The following is a 19,194-nucleotide window of genomic DNA, read 5'->3' on the forward strand; positions in this document are numbered from 1 at the left end:
TAAATTGTGGTGAAAACAATATGATTACCAAGCGTTCAGGCTTAATATATGCAGCACAAATATCGGTAAATAACAAGTGACGTCATGCGAAGTTTGAATTTTACGAATTCAAAATTTAAAAATGGAATATTGGAAACTGGTTTTTGGTTTGCCCTTTTGTTGGAAAAAGGTCCTTAATTTTTTTTGTGCAAGAACCCCATTTTAATCATTATGTAGAATGTGTAGTTTTTTTAGAAGAAATCACAATTTCTCAAAATAGAGTCTTATCACTAAAATTTTGTAGCGGAATATTGTGTGACAAGTAAGGTTAGTTGCAACTGTCATCTGTTGACACTTGATCAGCAAGGAAGTATCAACAGTCACTTCTTCTTCTTTGATACGATTACTATTGGAAAAAAGTTTTCTTTCATTGTAGGAGCAGTAAGTAATGCGAAAGATAATTTAATTTTGTTTCAATAATTTAATTAACTTAAATGTTTAAATAAACGACGTGATATATAGTGAAAACAATATGATTACCAAGCGTTCAGGATTAATGTATGTAGCACAAATATATGAGTAACTAACAAGTGACGTCATGCGAGGTTTGAAGTTTACGAATTCAAAATTTAAAGTAATATAACTTATTTATGAAAAAATATATTGAAAAATGATTTTCGGTTTGCTTTTTATTATCGAAAAAGGTCTTTAAATTTTCTTCTGCAAGAACCTCATTTTAATCACTATGTAGCATGTGTAGTTTTTTTAGAAATCTAATGTAAATCTATATATATAATTTCATAAGAAAAACTATATGAAAAGTAAGGCTAGTTGCAACTGTCATTCTTTTCAATCTGTTGGTCAGCAAAGAAATATCAACTGTCACTTCTTCTTCTTTTTCTTCTTTTTCTTCTAGATCAGGTAACCATATCTGATTAAGCAACTGTTACCAGGAAGTGTGGGACTATTGGACCCATTTTATTTTGACTTTTTTTGTAATGATTTGTCCCTCCTGGTTATTTATAGCTATATTACACTTTTTCGGACGATACTGACTACCAGTCTCTTTACTCCAAAGCCATTAACTATATAGCTGATATTGCATACTAGTGCTAGAAAAATGTACTTTGTCTGAATAGTTTGAACAACAAGACTCCAAGCACTCCGCCATGTTCTTAGGAATTGTAATTGAGAAATATCTATCAATCAAGAGAAACATGCCGTGGTATCATAAATCCCTTCTACCTCATTATCAGAAGTACAGGATACCTCTTTTAAAATGTTTAAACATCTCCCATGTAGAATCAAGAGTGCTAAGACTTTCAATTTTTAAAAAGACTTTTAAAACTATGTTAGCTGATCGGTATTTTTATTCGTTGACCGAATTCTTTAACTGTAGATTATAAGACTAGATTTAGTTTAAATTTTTCTTTTTAAGTAGTGTATTACTAAATTTCCGATTTAAACTTACTTAACATTAATTAATGGATATTGTATTTATGGTACGTTAGACCTACAGAGCAATCGAACCACATTTCGGTATAAAATTTACTTTTTAATAAAAACTTTAAAAATGACTTGAACTTCACTGAATCACTTATAAGTTCAGAAACTTTCAGATTGATTTATTCCGGTCGTATATATTTGGTAAGAGAAAATCGTATATGTTGTCCCTTTATGTCCGCTCTATGTCTTCATGTCCCTTTCGCAATTTTTCTCAGTAAATGGCAAAAAAATCATCGGTAAAAATAAAGTTTTACACGTTTACGGTTCCTAGGGAATAAAAATCTTTAAACTTTATAGAGATTTTCCAATCTGTTTCAAAATTAAAAACAAAATAACAGGAATAAAATAATCATAAAAACATTAAAAAAAATCGATTCTTAGCTAAACGGTTTTGTTATACCAAGACCCAATTCCGATCTTGTACATTGGAAACAATGGCCATTTAAAGTTAATCTTCGTCCATATCTAAGCACGGATCTCCTTTCGCAAACACATTTTGAAATTACCCTCCCGCATTCAAGCTTAACGTTCTCATGAACTATTATTTTTAATTACTAACTTTGCGAAAACCTAAGGCCCCGGTATCTCATTTAAAAGATTAAAAATAAGCTTTGCGAGTTCAGGATAAGCATAAATATGCAGATCGCATATTCGCTACTCGTTTTCTGCCGGCAGGGAAATCCAAATGACGTGATTATCTATGGGTTATATTTATGAAACATACGTGAAGTATTAAAATGCCTGAAAACGGTCGTTGAGTCATTTTAAAAGAGTATAGTGATTGGGATTTTGGTGCTAATTGGTTCAAAATATTATTTTAAATGCTCCGATCATCTTTTACTCTATAACCTATATTCTCAAGATTTGTTGCTAAAAGAGTAGAATTTCTCATAAGCTTTCTCATCCTTACACCCTTTCATTAAAAATGGAGTATTTTTGGATAGTACTAGTAAACCATATCTGAATACCCACATGGTAAAATACGACAAGTATCGCTGTATCAGTATTATCCAGAATACCCACTAGTAATAAGTCTTCAGCAACTTCCTTTTTGCACATTTTCTTCAGTTTATGCTATTTTCTCTATAGTTAAATATGAATCTCATGAAACTGAACTTTTAACTTTTTTTATTAACTTAATTAATTTTTCAATTAATTCATGTCGCTCCGTTTTATATTAAAACATATCGATATGGAATTAACAAAAATAAATAATAAATATGGTAAAATTGAGTTAATCCACATGACCTTTCTCAATAATAATAATAATACTACATTAATTAAATTTTCTAGAAAACTTAATGCGTATTTAATTTTAATAATTACTAATTGCAAATATAAATATTCAAATGTAACTTATAAATATTTAAAAGAAATATGTTATGATGGTATTGATAAACATAGTTAATTCGTTATAAACAAATTAATTTTTTGAGAGACTAAGTAGGATATTTGAGTCCCTAGCCTAAGCTTGTTGGGCTCAGTACAAATTTCTTTCATCTGTTTCTAATTATCTATGTTTTGTGCTCTTCTCATTTATAATATTCTCTTATTAATTACTTTCCATTGAAGTAACTTAGTAGTTCATATTTCCTCCATTCCTCTTATTGTAAATCCTGTCTCACTGTAGTTATTATATTATATATATACTTAATGTCAGTGGCATTCGCATTTGTATCACACATTGGACAACACTTTAGATCTCAATCTTGTTTTTATCTCAATGGTTTTTTTTATTTGTATTTTTTATCCTAAATATATGTATTCTTTAACATTTTCTATTTCTGTTTCATTAAATTTATATTTTAGATACATGTGCATACTGTCTTTGTTTTATATCATCTGCATTTACATTTATGGCCATTTGAATTTAAGAAAAAAACTTGCCATTGCCATCGTACCTTGTACGCTGTACGTAACACTGTATCTCTTTGTCTGATTACTTTATTCATCTTTATTTTATAAAGGCAATATACAGTAGAAGAATTTATTTTATATGTTTCTCTATTACTAATTTGACTATCAATTGATGGTGATTGACTATTAATAGATGATCCTTTCAAAATTCCACTTGCTGCTTTGCTTCATATTCATCCAGTTCATTTGTTATTCGATTTGTGAATATTTTAAGATTATCTAAAACACTCTCATCACCTTGTTGAATTCTAATTATAATAATATTCAGGGTTTCATATAATTTCTTAAATGCAATTTCTCACCATCATCATGAGACGTTTTATGAAGTCAATTTAGTTCCTTAATGTAGGGAAAAATGAACCATCAAATTTGAGTTACTTTAGCATCTTGGTCTGTTTGGCTTGGTTAAAATTCTTAACCCTTCCTTTTCTTATTTGCAATGTTAAATTTCCAATACTATACTTTCCTACTTACTAAAGTGTGAAATAAAAATAAAATTCTTAAAATTTCTGTAACTTAAATTTCATTTCAGTTCCTGCCAATATTTTTTCTTAATTCTACACGTTGAGGTGTAAACTGTAAGATATTATTCAAACAAACCACAAAACCTTACTGATATTTAATTAAATTCATACACATATCTTCTATAATGATGCAAATGACCTTTGCAATTAACAATACTACCACATTAAATAGATCTTCCAGATAACCATGATGCGTATTCAATTTTATTAATGACTAATTGCAAATATAAATATTAAAAGGTAAATTGTATAATTTAAAACGCAAGCATATTTTATGTATATGTATTTACTTCTTGGTAATTTACCATGCCATTGGTTGCCTTGCACAGATCATAAAGTTCACTAGTATTTACATATGCATAGGTGACACATAAGCAAAAAATAATTACTTGCTAGTTCCGAGTAATACTGTTATTGTAGGTGACAAATATTTATTTTAGTCGCCTATTAAAAACTATTAAATTAAACCATGTTGTTAGTTGAAACATAAAATTGTTCAAAATAGTCTGAGCTGTTAACATTTTTACATATGTTGAGCGTATATTTGGTGCAATATTAATCGTCAAGTTGTCACGAAAGGATGGTTTTTTACTAGAAAAACTCAAATAGAAAGGAAGTACTTATTTAAGGGTTTATTAGGTACTAACCAAAATATTATTTTTTTATTAGTTAAGGACATTTATAATGTGGTTTTGATATCAGGGATGATTGTCGGCAAGCCCCTACAAATTTAAAAATACTGACCGCATCAATCCAATACATTTTTTGAAAATCTCTGTTATATCAAGAAAAATATTTTATTATTTAAAAGTCACAAACATTCTCATAGTTATAAGACCAGACACAGAGATGCCATAATTCCTGCATATTGGAGGATAAAACGATGCCAAACTGGTCAAGAGTACTGGGCCATCAAACTTTTTAATTATCTTCCAAGTGAAAATTAGAGAACTTGACCAAAAACCCTTTAAGAAAAAAAATTAAAATATTCTGATAAAGCGTTAAAGAATATTTTAATTTATCTTTTGGTTTCTCATAATAAACAATGTCTTGTTTTAAATCTATATTGTTTCTATATATATGGTTTAATTTTTTAAGTGTGTCTTTATCTTAGAATAGGGCTCCTATTTTATTGCACTTCTAAATTTTTGGAGGCGGCAGAAGATACTTGTTGTTTTTTTTTAAACGTTTATTTAGGATTTAGACCTCTCTTATTCCTACAATGCTTTCATGAATATGTAGACCAAAAGTATACGAACCAAAACACGTCTAGAAAGTAAAAAATGCCCTTTTTACATTTTGGCAACACTGCTGGATAGCTTTACTACTCCTCTTCAAAATGAGCCTGAGTCAAGGTCAGTGTTCTAAAAACTCTTTACGCAGAAATATTTCTTGCACTGTTTTTGAATTTAGTCAAGCATTTGTCGATACCTTGTTGCAAAGGGAAAACTTTTGATGAGCTAATAAAAAATATTGAATGGCTTTTTTATTATTTGAATGAACATATTCCCCTGACCTGGAGCCTGCAGACTTCTGCCTATTGACCTAAAAATGCACATGGTGGAACAATAATATAGAAATTTCATAGATTGGTAAATAATTTAATTTTTCAATTGCAAGAAAATATAATAAAATTTAAAGTTTTGTCAATCCCTGTTTTACTACTGAACCATTGTAAATTTAAAATTTTGCATGGCGGCTTAAGCAACGCTCAAAGGACATATCGTACAGTGGTCCAACAGATCAATTTTGATTGTCAAATATAAATATCATTATAACTTTTCTTATTGATAGATTAGCATTTAGCTACAATTATATTTATCGTAAATCTATAAAATCTAAGTTTTTTTAGATTTGCGATAAATGTAAAATAAGATAAATACTAAAAAACCTTAGCAGATAAAAAGAGTTATCAGGTATGTAGTAAGCTAGGTAGACATTGTCTCCCAATAACTGGGTTGTTAATGTCTGATTTTCAATTTTTAATTGATTTTAAATATGTGTGCTAATTTTCTTATGATAGTTTTTATTATAGTCATACAAAACGTTGTCTTATGTCTTAAGGCCTCTGTCAAATCAACAAATATCTGAGTCATGTCTCACTAAGAAATTAAGTAAGTTTAACTAATTAGAGTCCAAATAGTAATAGTGTACAAAACAAAATGAATTTAAAAATTGTATGTATTAAACTTTCTTAAGAATGTAATTTTCAAAATATTATAGGAGCTTTAGCGATCTGAGAGTCGAGTTTGTCCCCCTGTTTTACCTTTCCCTAAGATTTGTGATAAGGGGATTACCCAAATGCCCTCGTGCAGTCCCTCGAAATAAGATTTATGTAACCCTAATCCCCAAATATGATTCTTCAAGACGCCTAAACAGTCACCCCTCGATATCTGAAACAACAAAACCTTCTGTACTTGACAGATAAACGCCCAGAAGGCCTCCGCTGAAATATCAGACGTCTAAACAATAATTCATCATAAGCCCCTTAAATATTTCTTGTGCCTAGTCTACAAGACGCAGCATTTTTACAGAACGCCATCCATACTCCCGGAACTATAAAAAATATGGTTGTTTAAGCCCGCCTCGTGCTCGACGGTTTATCCCTGGACGATTCCCGGCCAGAAATAAAAAATGACATAATAAGATCTGTCAGAGGGATAAATCACTTGAAAATCGTCGAGATACAAATCTTGAGGAGCGCCACCTAAAAATGCCGGGAAAGGGTGTATGAAAGGCGTACAATAAACTCGGATAAGGCAGCTTGAAATATGCTCGGTTGTATTTTACTTTTTGAGGTAGAATACGGAAAATGCGTATAGGAAGTGGAAGGTAAAAATATGTAGATGAAAATAACTGGAAAAAGATGCTGTCAGACTGTAATAGATTAAATAATTGAGGTAGATGCAAATAAGGGATTTCTTTCTTATATTCAGACCTGATAACCCACTTTAGTTTTAAGGATATGTTCATGCAGCTAAGGTATTTAAGAAAAACACAATTTCAAAACGACTCAGGCAATTATAGAAAAACGAAATGCCTAATAAAAGTGCAAGATTAAAAATTTTTGCATATAATTAATATTCCATCTCAAGTCCCACTGTTATAAAGATTGGTAATAAAATAGTGCTTAGACTAAAGGCAATTAAAAGTGAAAAAATATAAAACTAGTATTGTTTGTTCTTTATTTAGATTTTTCCCACTATACTGACTTGTGAATATTTGGATTTTTAATTTAAGTTTGGGCTGCTTTGCTCGCAACAGGTGTCCTGAATCTCGCCAAGATTAAATTAAATTTTTTTTTATTTACTTAATCATATGAATTTTTAGCAAAATATAATATTGAGTGAGCCATGGTTTACTATTCTAATGGTTGTAAGGAACCAAACTACCGAAAAAAATATAATTTTAACATTATTTAGACAATGATAGTCTGGATAGTTACCAATAAAATGACGTGGAGTTGGGGAGAAGCGAAAAAGAATTAAGAATATCGCTCTTATTATCTCAGGTACGAGTATCATAAAGGTCGCAAAAAAAATAGTGCTTAGCATATGTAGGGAAAGAAATTAGATTAGAAACGCTAAAATAAATTTTCAAAATAATTCAGACAGTAGTAATGCGTGCTTATGATGAAAAAGTGTACAAAAAAATCAATATAGCCTTTTTGAGTTTTAAATATTATTCTTCTTATTACGTCGAAGCAGTTCGTATGTAGGGCTAGGATAAAGATATTGCATTTTTCTTTTTTGATTCCTTAATTATTGTAATAAGCTAAAGTAGAAGGAATATGTGGATCTAAACTTCCTAAGGAAATAAAATTTTAAAATGATGCAAGCAGTGATAAAGAAACTAAATGGGATTAATAAAAGTGGTGAAAGAATGGGATAAAAGATCGATATTCTTATTGAATTATTGAGGATTGTAATAAGATGACACTTAACTTGCGTAGGAAGGCAAATTACAAAAGAAATAATTAATTTTAGGATGACTCAGATACTAATAAATAAATTAAATTGGGTATATATGAATAAAACTGAACAAAATGGCTTGGGAATTTTTATCTGAAAATAATATTCAGTAAGCCACCGTTTTATCATTAGAGACCTTACTATTTTAATTTTATTTTTAAATTTAAAAAAAAATCTTTTCTTTTTAATTATCTTAATAAAAAAATACATAATTTATCAAATTAAGATAGGATAGGAGTCTCATTAAAAAATGTTTATAATCATTAAGGTGTTTGTAAAGAGAAACTACCTCAACCTACAAGTAGGGAATGATTTAAAAATTAAGTAAATTATATTAAAATTATATGAAATTTAAACACGGAGACATGAACAAATATAAATCCATTAAAAACTGACGCTATAATTAACATAATTTTTTGTAACATATTACTTTGAAGATAGAAATTTGACGAATTTCCTTTTCTTAATGGCTCTATAAATTTGTAATAAAATTAATGAGAATTTTTTGTTTGTTTTATTTTGAGAAATTACAAAAAAGGCCCTTAAAATGTAAAATAAATGAGACAAAAATATTTTTAATTAATTTTCTTATTTACCCTAAATTTGAGTGAAAAATATTTTTTTAATAATATGCTTGGCAAAATTACAACTAAATTTTTTTCAGATTTTTAGAGATTTTCAGAGCCCTTAATCCATTCGGCTGCTTTATTATTCCCTAGTGCGTCCTCACTCGTTATAGGGTTCATGTTTGTCATTCCGTTCTTACAATACCCATATCCAGAATGTCAAGCGAATTCAACACAAATTCCTTAGACATGACATACAGGATAAATCTTCCTGGAACCAATCTCTATCAACCTTACTATTATTAAGTCGAGGAGGTTTTTATATCTAATAACTCCTCACAACAAATCAGAAAACATCTGAAAGTTAAATCAGTTTTTTATGATATTCTCCATTCCTGTAACTTACATTCACAGCTATTGGCGAATATTGCCATTTATATACCATGAAGACAAACCCATCAAGTTCCTTTCTTTCACAGACCCGTAGAACTAACTACGACTTTAACTCGTTCCTGGCAAGGACACTCTAATATTGACTTCTTTGATACACCTACCAGATTGAGGAAAAATGTTGAAGTATGTGTATCCTGAATTATTTTTATTTGCTAGGAACTACAAAATTTGAATCTGAAGGATAATTTCCATGATTTTCTTAATAAAATTTGAATTTTTCTGCCAACAGAAATTTTTTTTTCTGATTTTATTATAATAAATAATTAATTATTCCATGCAGTTAAATTTTTTAAATTTTCAGGAAATCCAGGAATTTTTTCAATTTTCAAGTTAATATTTTTTCCTAAAGATTATAAATTTCATGCGAAATTTAAATTGTTCCAGGCTTTTGGCAGCATAATTTCTGTTCTTTTTCCCAGAATTGCATGCAAAAAAAAAGTACTTAAAAAGGAAAAAATAAGAAAAAAGATATTTCCAGGATTTTATATTAGCTAGCAAAACTGCCTAAAAGAAGGACAAAAACATGGATTTTGACCAATTGGATTTTTCCAAAAGCCTGGAATTTGACGATTGCTTACTATCTAAAGATATTGAACAGACATTTGAAACATAAAGCATGTATTTCCTCATAAATGTGAAAGATTTGAGATGTCTTAAAAACGTGTTCAAAATATTACCTTATTTTAAACTCTATTCTAACTTTTTTGAGCACTACCAAACCTAATCAAATAAAAATATTTGAAATCTAATCTAGTTGTGTTTGTGATGCATTTTCAATAGGCAAGTCATGATAAATCTTGCGATGTAAAGACTCTTTCTTTTGCGATTAGTACGATGTTAAAGTTTTATCTTTGTCATGTTATCATATTAAAATGGTTATGTTAAATTTCTAATATTAGCTTGTAAAATAAAAAAAGCTTACCATCTTGTCATTAAGCTGTGTGGTATTATAATTTGTGTTGTATTGGCATATAGAGTTTACTTCAAGGCATACAAATGTGATTTTAAATTAAATTTATTCTTTGTAATATTGGGATTATTGCCCGTTAAATAAATAAATAAAATTAAAAAAAGCCAGTGCTACATTTTAATGCATGTTTTCTATTACATATTAGAGTAAACCTAAATTTCCAAAATTAAAAAACTACAAAAAAGAACATAAGTATGAATTTAAATAAAAAATAATTCTTAAACTACGCAAAAACATACTAGGAAAATACACTTAGAATATTTCCGGAATATCATGTAAAATTTAAGAAAATCATGGAGTTATCACAGGAAAAATCTGTATCATTAAAATGGAGATTCCCTAAATGTGTTACCGAAATATGTACAGAATATTCCAGTACGTTGCAGGAATATGTATTATTATTAAGGTTCTTAATATTCAACTGTTCAATAGCTTTGAAATTTTTAATGGACAATGCAATTAAATAATAATAATTAGATTAATTTTGAGAATGAAATTATAAATGAAAAAATTGGAGTTTTGTAGAATTTCTTATTTCTTCTTTTCTTTTTTACTTTTTCTTGTAGCTTTGTAATAAAAATTAAAAAAAAAAACTTTTTTTCCCATTTAATATTTTTGTTTTTAAATTGTGTTTCTTTTTTTAACTAAAACTGTTTTCTTCTTTTTCATATTTGGCTAAAATTACTAAAAATAAAAACTTTTAATTAGAAAAAAAATAGAATTTTAGAAAAAATAATTTTTGTTATTTAATATAATTTTTGAGGTTTGAAAGGTTTTTATTCGTAATTTTCTTTAATTTATATTTTTAAAAATTTTAATATTATCTTATAATATTATATTGATATAAAATAATATATATCTTTAATTATAACATTATAATTGTAATTGATATCCCTAAAATATTTATTGTCATTTATTATGGTAAAAACGGTTCCCATTTACGAACTAAAAATTAAAAACACATTAAAACAATCGTGTAACAACTACATACATACATGTTATAATTTAAAACATGTTTGACCTGTGGTCGAACGGTATAAAAAATAACGGAAATATTTCGTACTGTACGCAATTATCCGAAGGTACCGCATTCCATCCGACAAGACCAGCAACCAATAATTAACATAAGACCAAAAAAAAAAAGAAAAAAAAGTACCAACCTGAAATTTGAACATCATCGTTATGAAAGACCAACCAAAGAGAGAAGAAGTGGTCAACCGAGTGGTTGGCGGTAAGATGACCGTCGATACCGGTGGTATCTGGAAGTTGAAGAAGAACCGCATGGACGCCGACGGTCAAGGCCGTCGCGACGAAAATCGCGACGCCGACGACCACCGTCGGCCGACGCTGACCCGCGACGCTTGTTCGTAACATGGCAGACGCGCGAAGACGACTGACGGCGGACCATAACACTCGACTCGCGACTCACAATTCCCGCTGTTCTGTGCTTGTGCATTGGCATCGCGGTGTAAAACGGCAACAGACAGAAATTGCGCTCAACGACGTCTCGTCGTGTGAAATAATCGATCAGGGGGTTACCTATATTACCCCCCTTATGCCCCATAAACCTCCCTAATCTGTAATTAGCACCCTTTATGTTTATAATGGGTATGTTGCTACTTAAGTCTAATGTAAGGAAATACTTGATTCTACGATAACTTTGGTAAACTTTGGATTAACTTTTTGCTGTAAATACTTGTCTATTATATGTGGTGAATCACCATATAAAATCCTCTTCTGCAATCTCTGAATTAATGCAAATCGACCAGAAAATCGACTTCTACACTGCCTTACCCTTGAGCTGTTATAGATGATGTGCATATCTCATCTTCAGAAATACCATCTCTCTCATTATTGAAACTACATTCAGTGCATTTGCCTCTATTAACATCTGGTACCTCATCACTATTGATAGACGAAGATGTTTTAGATTTAATTTGGACTGATTTGAATAATTATAGTAATAATAATAATAATAATAATAATAATAATAATAATAATAATAATAATAATAATAATAATAATAATAATAATAATAATAATAATAATAATAATAATAATAATAATAATAATAATAATAATAATAATAATAATAATAATAATAATAATAATAATAAAAGAAAAAGACAGTTTTCGAAGATAATCATATGTTTTGACGCTTAACATAGACGTAAACGTTATCTTAGCTGTTTGACAACTCCCCAAAAAGTGTTTTCGAAATAGGTGATACGTTTACCGCTAACCTAATGATAGCAAAAAGCTTTATTTCGAAAAAAAATGTTTTCTTTGAGATGATTACTAATTAAATTTTCTAAATATAGATATTTTTTTAATATTTGGTCTACAATATTACAGTGCATGCCAAAAGTTATGTCTAAGTTCATTTAAAATTCAGGGGTGTGTTCGAAAAAAAAACGCTCGGACCCGTCGATTTTATTTCAAGTTGCGCATTTTTGTACGTGAAGTTTGTATAAACAGGACTGCTCAAAAATAAATTACGACCATCAACTTCATTTTTTCAAATGAAAGCACGTTTTTTTATTTCATTTTTGAATTTCGCGTGGAATTCTACGTATAGTGATGCTTTCTATCATTTCTCGGTGCTTTGCATGACAAAAAGTTAAAGCTAAGCATTTTTTTTTGCATTAGGCACAAGGTTATTTCTCTTTGAATATTAATATATTTGTTCAAGATCTTTATTTATTCTATAAAAAGCATCGGCAATGCATTTAAAGTAGCATTTGGAAGCAATGGGAATTTAATGCTGTACAAAAGACGTAAAGTCTTGTAACTTTTCTACATAAAATCACTCTTTCAAAAGTTATTCACAGTTTTAGTAATAGTAAATATTTAACTAAATTAAAACAAATAAGTTAACAATTAAGATTGGTGCTCAGAACATTTCAGTTGGAAAACTCGGTACTTCGTACTACTCGGTACTCTTCTGCAATCTCTGAATTAATGCAAATCGACCAGAAAATCGACTTCTACACTGCCTTACCCTTGAGCTGTTATAGATGATGTGCATATCTCATCTTCAGAAATACCATCTCTCTCATTATTGAAACTACATTCAGTGCATTTGCCTCTATTAACATCTGGTACCTCATCACTATTGATAGACGAAGATGTTTTAGATTTAATTTGGACTGATTTGAATAATTATAGTAATAATAATAATAATAATAATAATAATAATAATAATAATAATAATAATAATAATAATAATAATAATAATAATAATAATAATAATAATAATAATAATAATAATAATAATAATAATAATAATAATAATAAAAGAAAAAGACAGTTTTCGAAGATAATCATATGTTTTGACGCTTAACATAGACGTAAACGTTATCTTAGCTGTTTGACAACTCCCCAAAAAGTGTTTTCGAAATAGGTGATACGTTTACCGCTAACCTAATGATAGCAAAAAGCTTTATTTCGAAAAAAAATGTTTTCTTTGAGATGATTACTAATTAAATTTTCTAAATATAGATATTTTTTTAATATTTGGTCTACAATATTACAGTGCATGCCAAAAGTTATGTCTAAGTTCATTTAAAATTCAGGGGTGTGTTCGAAAAAAAAACGCTCGGACCCGTCGATTTTATTTCAAGTTGCGCATTTTTGTACGTGAAGTTTGTATAAACAGGACTGCTCAAAAATAAATTACGACCATCAACTTCATTTTTTCAAATGAAAGCACGTTTTTTTATTTCATTTTTGAATTTCGCGTGGAATTCTACGTATAGTGATGCTTTCTATCATTTCTCGGTGCTTTGCATGACAAAAAGTTAAAGCTAAGCATTTTTTTTTGCATTAGGCACAAGGTTTCTCTTTGAATATTAATATATTTGTTCAAGATCTTTATTTATTCTATAAAAAGCATCGGCAATGCATTTAAAGTAGCATTTGGAAGCAATGGGAATTTAATGCTGTACAAAAGACGTAAAGTCTTGTAACTTTTCTACATAAAATCACTCTTTCAAAAGTTATTCACAGTTTTAGTAATAGTAAATATTTAACTAAATTAAAACAAATAAGTTAACAATTAAGATTGGTGCTCAGAACATTTCAGTTGGAAAACTCGGTACTTGCATCTCGAGATGAAGGTTCACTAAACGGAGTCAAAATATTTTGTGCCCGAATTATTTCGAATTTAATTTCTAATTTCACTGGACTAAGAAGTAAACTAACTCATAATGCATACGAAAAGTGAAAGTAAAGACGCGCGCATCCTCTACTGACAGTGTGGCGTCTTTCGGAGGTGTTCGGATGGGTTCGGGTGAGTGGAAGGGCAAATAAAATTTCGCCCCATTTGGTAGGTACCTCAGTCTTGTTCGTGCAGCGGTTGAAATAGGTCGGAAGAAAATATTTGCCTTGTGCTTCCTGTAGGGGTACAGTGTCAGTGTTTTATGAATGTGGGGTTTTTTGAAGTGTATATTATTATTATTATTCCTGTACAGTTGGAGGAGTAAAAGGTAAGTACTGAATTTTTCTTTTATAATTGCATGCAATTTATTAATTCATATTTTAGTAGTAACAATTCTTAAGTAAATTTATTCGCTAAATTTACATGTGCATGAAATCACAAAGGGGTTATAATACAAGTTCTAATTTTAATAAATTCTAATATTATTTCAAGTTTTTCTGAAGATTCTGAAATTTATTCACTAAATTTCCAACTAATAAAAGAGTCAAAGATTTTATTCAAAAAATTTCCTGTGAATTTATTCGCTAAATTTACATTTAACTTCTACACAAAAACAATTCTAGTAACAATAAAAACAATTCAAATTTTAAAATGTTTTAAATTTGAATTACTATTTTATTTTAATGAATGCATATTTACTCAGAAAATTACGTCTACGGTAATTCTTGTCAATGTTTTGATTTCTTTTTGCGTGTTTGTTTACGATTGGATATTGGATTCGCCTTAGTAGCAGTTTTCAGTAAATAAAATAAATTATGTGAATTTATTTGCTAAATTCACGTTTTTTTCAAAATTTTCTTGGGGATTTGTTCACTAAATTTACATTCACATGAAGTCACTAAGGGATTATGAGATAATTACGAATTTTAATAAATTCTAATATTTTTTCAACATTTTCTGGAAACTAAATGTTTTTTAGGGAAATTTATTCGCTAAATTTCCACTTTTAAAAAAAATCAAACATTTTTACAAATTTTTGACAGAAAAACTTAAGTATTTTTTCTCAGAAATGTCTTGTGGATTTATTCGCTAAATTCACCTTTACGTGAAATCACTAACGGGTTATAAGACAAATACAGATAACACAAGACAACTATTTTAATAAATTCTTATATTTTTAAAAAATTTTGTGAAAACTTAAGGAAATTTATTCGTTAAATTTCCACCTTTTAAACCAGCAAACATTTTCTTTGAAACACATTAATATTTTTCTCAAAAGTTTCTTTTGAATTTATTCTCTAAATTCACAATTAAATAAAACTAATAACGGGCGTGACATATAAACAAAAATTAAAATTTAAGCAAAACTAATAAGGGGGTAAGTATAAATAAGAATTTTCGTACTCCTTAAACATCTTTTCAAAAACTTTCTCGTGAATTTATTCGGTTAAATTCACACTTAAACAAAACAGAAGCATAAGCTCATACGTTTATCATGTCTGATAAATATTTCGTTTGTATTTGGTAAATATCTATGGTACTCGTGGCAATTTTATTCAGATCCGGAGTTCGCTAAATTCACATTTAAATATAACTAATGAGGGGGTTAATTAAAAATACAAATTCTCATACTCTTTAAACATTTTTCCATAAATGTTCCCGTGAATTTATTCGCTAAATTCACATTTGAATAAAACTAATAAGTGGGTTAAGTATAAATACAAATTCTTATACACTTTAAACGTTTTTCCATAAACGTTCCCGTGAATTTATTCGCTAAATTCACATTTAAATAAAACTAATGAGGGCGTTAATTAAAACTACAAATTCTCATACTCTTTAAACATTTTTCCATAAATGTTCCCGTGAATTTATTCGCTAAATTCACATTTAAATAAAACTAATGAGTGGGTTAAGTATAAATATAAATTCTCATACTCTTTAAACATTTTTCCATAAATGTTCCCGGGAATTTATTCGCTAAATTCACATTTAAATAAAACTAATGAGTGGGTTAAGTATAAATACAAATTCTCATACTCTTTAAACATTTTTCCATAAATGTTCCCGTGAATTTATTCGCTAAATTCAAATTTAAATAAAACTAATGAGGGGGTTAATTAAAAATACAAATTCTCATACTCTTTAAACATTTTTCCATAAATGTTCCCGTGAATTTATTCGCTAAATTCACATTTAAATAAAACTAATAAGTGGGTTAATTAAAAATACAAATTCTCATACTCTTTAAACATTTTTTCATAAATGTTCCCGTGAATTTATTCGCTAAATTCACATTTAAATAAAACTAATGAGGGGGTTAATTAAAAATACAAATTCTCATACTCTTTAAATATTTTTCCATAAATGTTCCCGTGAATTTATTCGCTAAATTCACATTTAAATAAAACTAATAAGTGGGTTAAGTATAAATATAAATTCTCATACTCTTTAAACATTTTTCCATAAATGTTCCCGTGAATTTATTCGCTAAATTCACATTTAAATAAAACTAATGAGTGGGTTAAGTATAAATACAAATTCTCATACTCTTTAAACATTTTTCCATAAATGTTCCCGTGAATTTATTCGCTAAATTCACATTTAAATAAAACTAATGAGGGGGTTAATTAAAAATACAAATTCTCATACTCTTTAAACATTTTTTCATAAATGTTCCCGTGAATTTATTCGCTAAATTCACATTTAAATAAAACTAATGAGGGGGTTAAGTATAAATATAAATTCTCATACTCTTTAAACATTTTTCCATAAATAATCCCGTGAATTTATTCGCTAAATTCACATTTAAATAAAACTAATGAGTGGGTTAAGTATAAATACAAATTCTCATACTCTTTAAACATTTTTCCATAAATGTTCCCGTGAATTTATTCGCTAAATTCACATTTAAATAAAACTAATGAGGGGGTTAATTAAAAATACAAATTCTCATACTCTTTAAACATTTTTCCATAAATGTTCCCGTGAATTTATTCGCTAAATTCACATTTAAATAAAACTAATAAGTGGGTTAATTAAAAATACAAATTCTCATACTCTTTAAACATTTTTTCATAAATGTTCCCGTGAATTTATTCGCTAAATTCACATTTAAATAAAACTAATGAGGGGGTTAATTAAAAATACAAATTCTCATACTCTTTAAATATTTTTCCATAAATGTTCCCGTGAATTTATTCGCTAAATTCACATTTAAATAAAACTAATAAGTGGGTTAAGTATAAATATAAATTCTCATACTCTTTAAACATTTTTCCATAAATGTTCCCGTGAATTTATTCGCTAAATTCACATTTAAATAAAACTAATGAGTGGGTTAAGTATAAATACAAATTCTCATACTCTTTAAACATTTTTCCATAAATGTTCCCGTGAATTTATTCGCTAAATTCACATTTAAATAAAACTAATGAGGGGGTTAATTAAAAATACAAATTCTCATACTCTTTAAACATTTTTCCATAAATGTTCCCGTGAATTTATTCGCTAAATTCACATTTAAATAAAACTAATGAGGGGGTTAAGTATAAATACAAATTCTCATACTCTTCAAACATTTTTTCATAAATGTTCCCGTGGATTTATTCGCTAAATTTATATTTAAATAAAACTAGTGAGTGGGTTAACTATAAATACAAATTCTTATACTCTTTAAACATTTTTCCATAAATGTTCCCGTGAATTTATTTGCTATATTCATATTTGAATAAAACTAATAAGTGGGTTAATTAAAAATACAAATTCTCATACTCTTTAAACATTTTTTCATAAATGTTCCCGTGAATTTATTCGCTAAATTCACATTTAAATAAAACTAATGAGGGGGTTAAGTATAAATATAAATTCTCATACTCTTTAAACATTTTTCCATAAATCAGCCCGTGAATTTACTCGCTAAATTCACATTTAAATAAAACTAATGAGGGGGTTAATTAAAAATACAAATTCTCATACTCTTTAAACATTTTTTCATAAATGTTCCCGTGAATTTATTCGCTAAATTCACATTTAAATAAAACTAATGAGGGGGTTAAGTATAAATACAAATTCTTATACTCTTTAAACATTTTTCCATAAATGTTCCCGTGAATTTATTTGCTATATTCATATTTGAATAAAACTAATAAGTGGGTTAATTAAAAATACAAATTCTCATACTCTTTAAACATTTTTTCATAAATGTTCCCGTGAATTTATTCGCTAAATTCACATTTAAATAAAACTAATGAGGGGGTTAAGTATAAATATAAATTCTCATACTCTTTAAACATTTTTCCATAAATCAGCCCGTGAATTTACTCGCTAAATTCACATTTAAATAAAACTAATGAGGGGGTTAATTAAAAATACAAATTCTCATACTCTTTAAACATTTTTTCATAAATGTTCCCGTGAATTTATTCGCTAAATTCACATTTAAATAAAACTAATGAGGGGGTTAATTAAAAATACAAATTCTCATACTCTTTAAACATTTTTCCATAAATGTTCCCGTGAATTTATTCGCTAAATTCACATTTAAATAAAACTAATAAGTGGGTTAATTAAAAATACAAATTCTCATACTTTTTAAACATTTTTTCATAAATGTTCCCGTGAATTTATTCGCTAAATTCACATTTAAATAAAAGTGATAAGGGGTTAAATATAAATATCAATTCAGTCAATTCAGGTCAGTTAATTCATATACAAAATTAAGGGAAGAAGACAAAGGAAATTTATTCATTAAATTTTCTCTTTATTTAAATTTCTCTTTTTAATAAGCATATTTATTCTATAATAATATAAATATATATAAATCTGCACCTTAAATAAGATCATGATAGTCAAACATTATTACGAGGATTTTTATAAACCAACAAAAAATTTATTCGTTGATTTATTCGCAAAATCTGCACTTTAAGGAGGAAAGGAACATGGGAAATTTATTCGTTAAATTTCCTCTTTATTAAAATTTCTTACTCTGATAAACAGAAATTATTCACTTAATTTACACTTTAAACAATACCAAGATGAGACTATTACGAAGGTTCTAATAAACAAAAAAATATTTATTGGCAGATTTATTCGCTAAATCTGTACTTTAAACAAAATAATTATAGGGATTTAAATAAATGAACAAAAT

General features: G+C 28.1%; 1 protein-coding gene across 1 annotated transcript in view; it reads right to left on the reverse strand.

The window, feature by feature from the left end:
• The window catches only part of LOC126743773 (transforming growth factor-beta-induced protein ig-h3), a 66,531-nt gene extending 55,209 nt beyond the window's left edge, over positions 1–11,322 (reverse strand). Inside the window, exon 1 of the mRNA XM_050450994.1 lies at positions 11,047–11,322. Coding sequence (XP_050306951.1) covers positions 11,047–11,260 — 214 coding nt within the window. The 5' untranslated portion in view covers positions 11,261–11,322. The remainder of the gene's footprint in view (positions 1–11,046) is intronic.
• Positions 11,323–19,194: the final 7,872 nt, after the last annotated feature.

The sequence above is a fragment of the Anthonomus grandis genome, chromosome 13, assembly GCF_022605725.1.
Source record: "Anthonomus grandis grandis chromosome 13, icAntGran1.3, whole genome shotgun sequence".
NCBI lineage: Eukaryota > Metazoa > Arthropoda > Insecta > Coleoptera > Curculionidae > Anthonomus > Anthonomus grandis.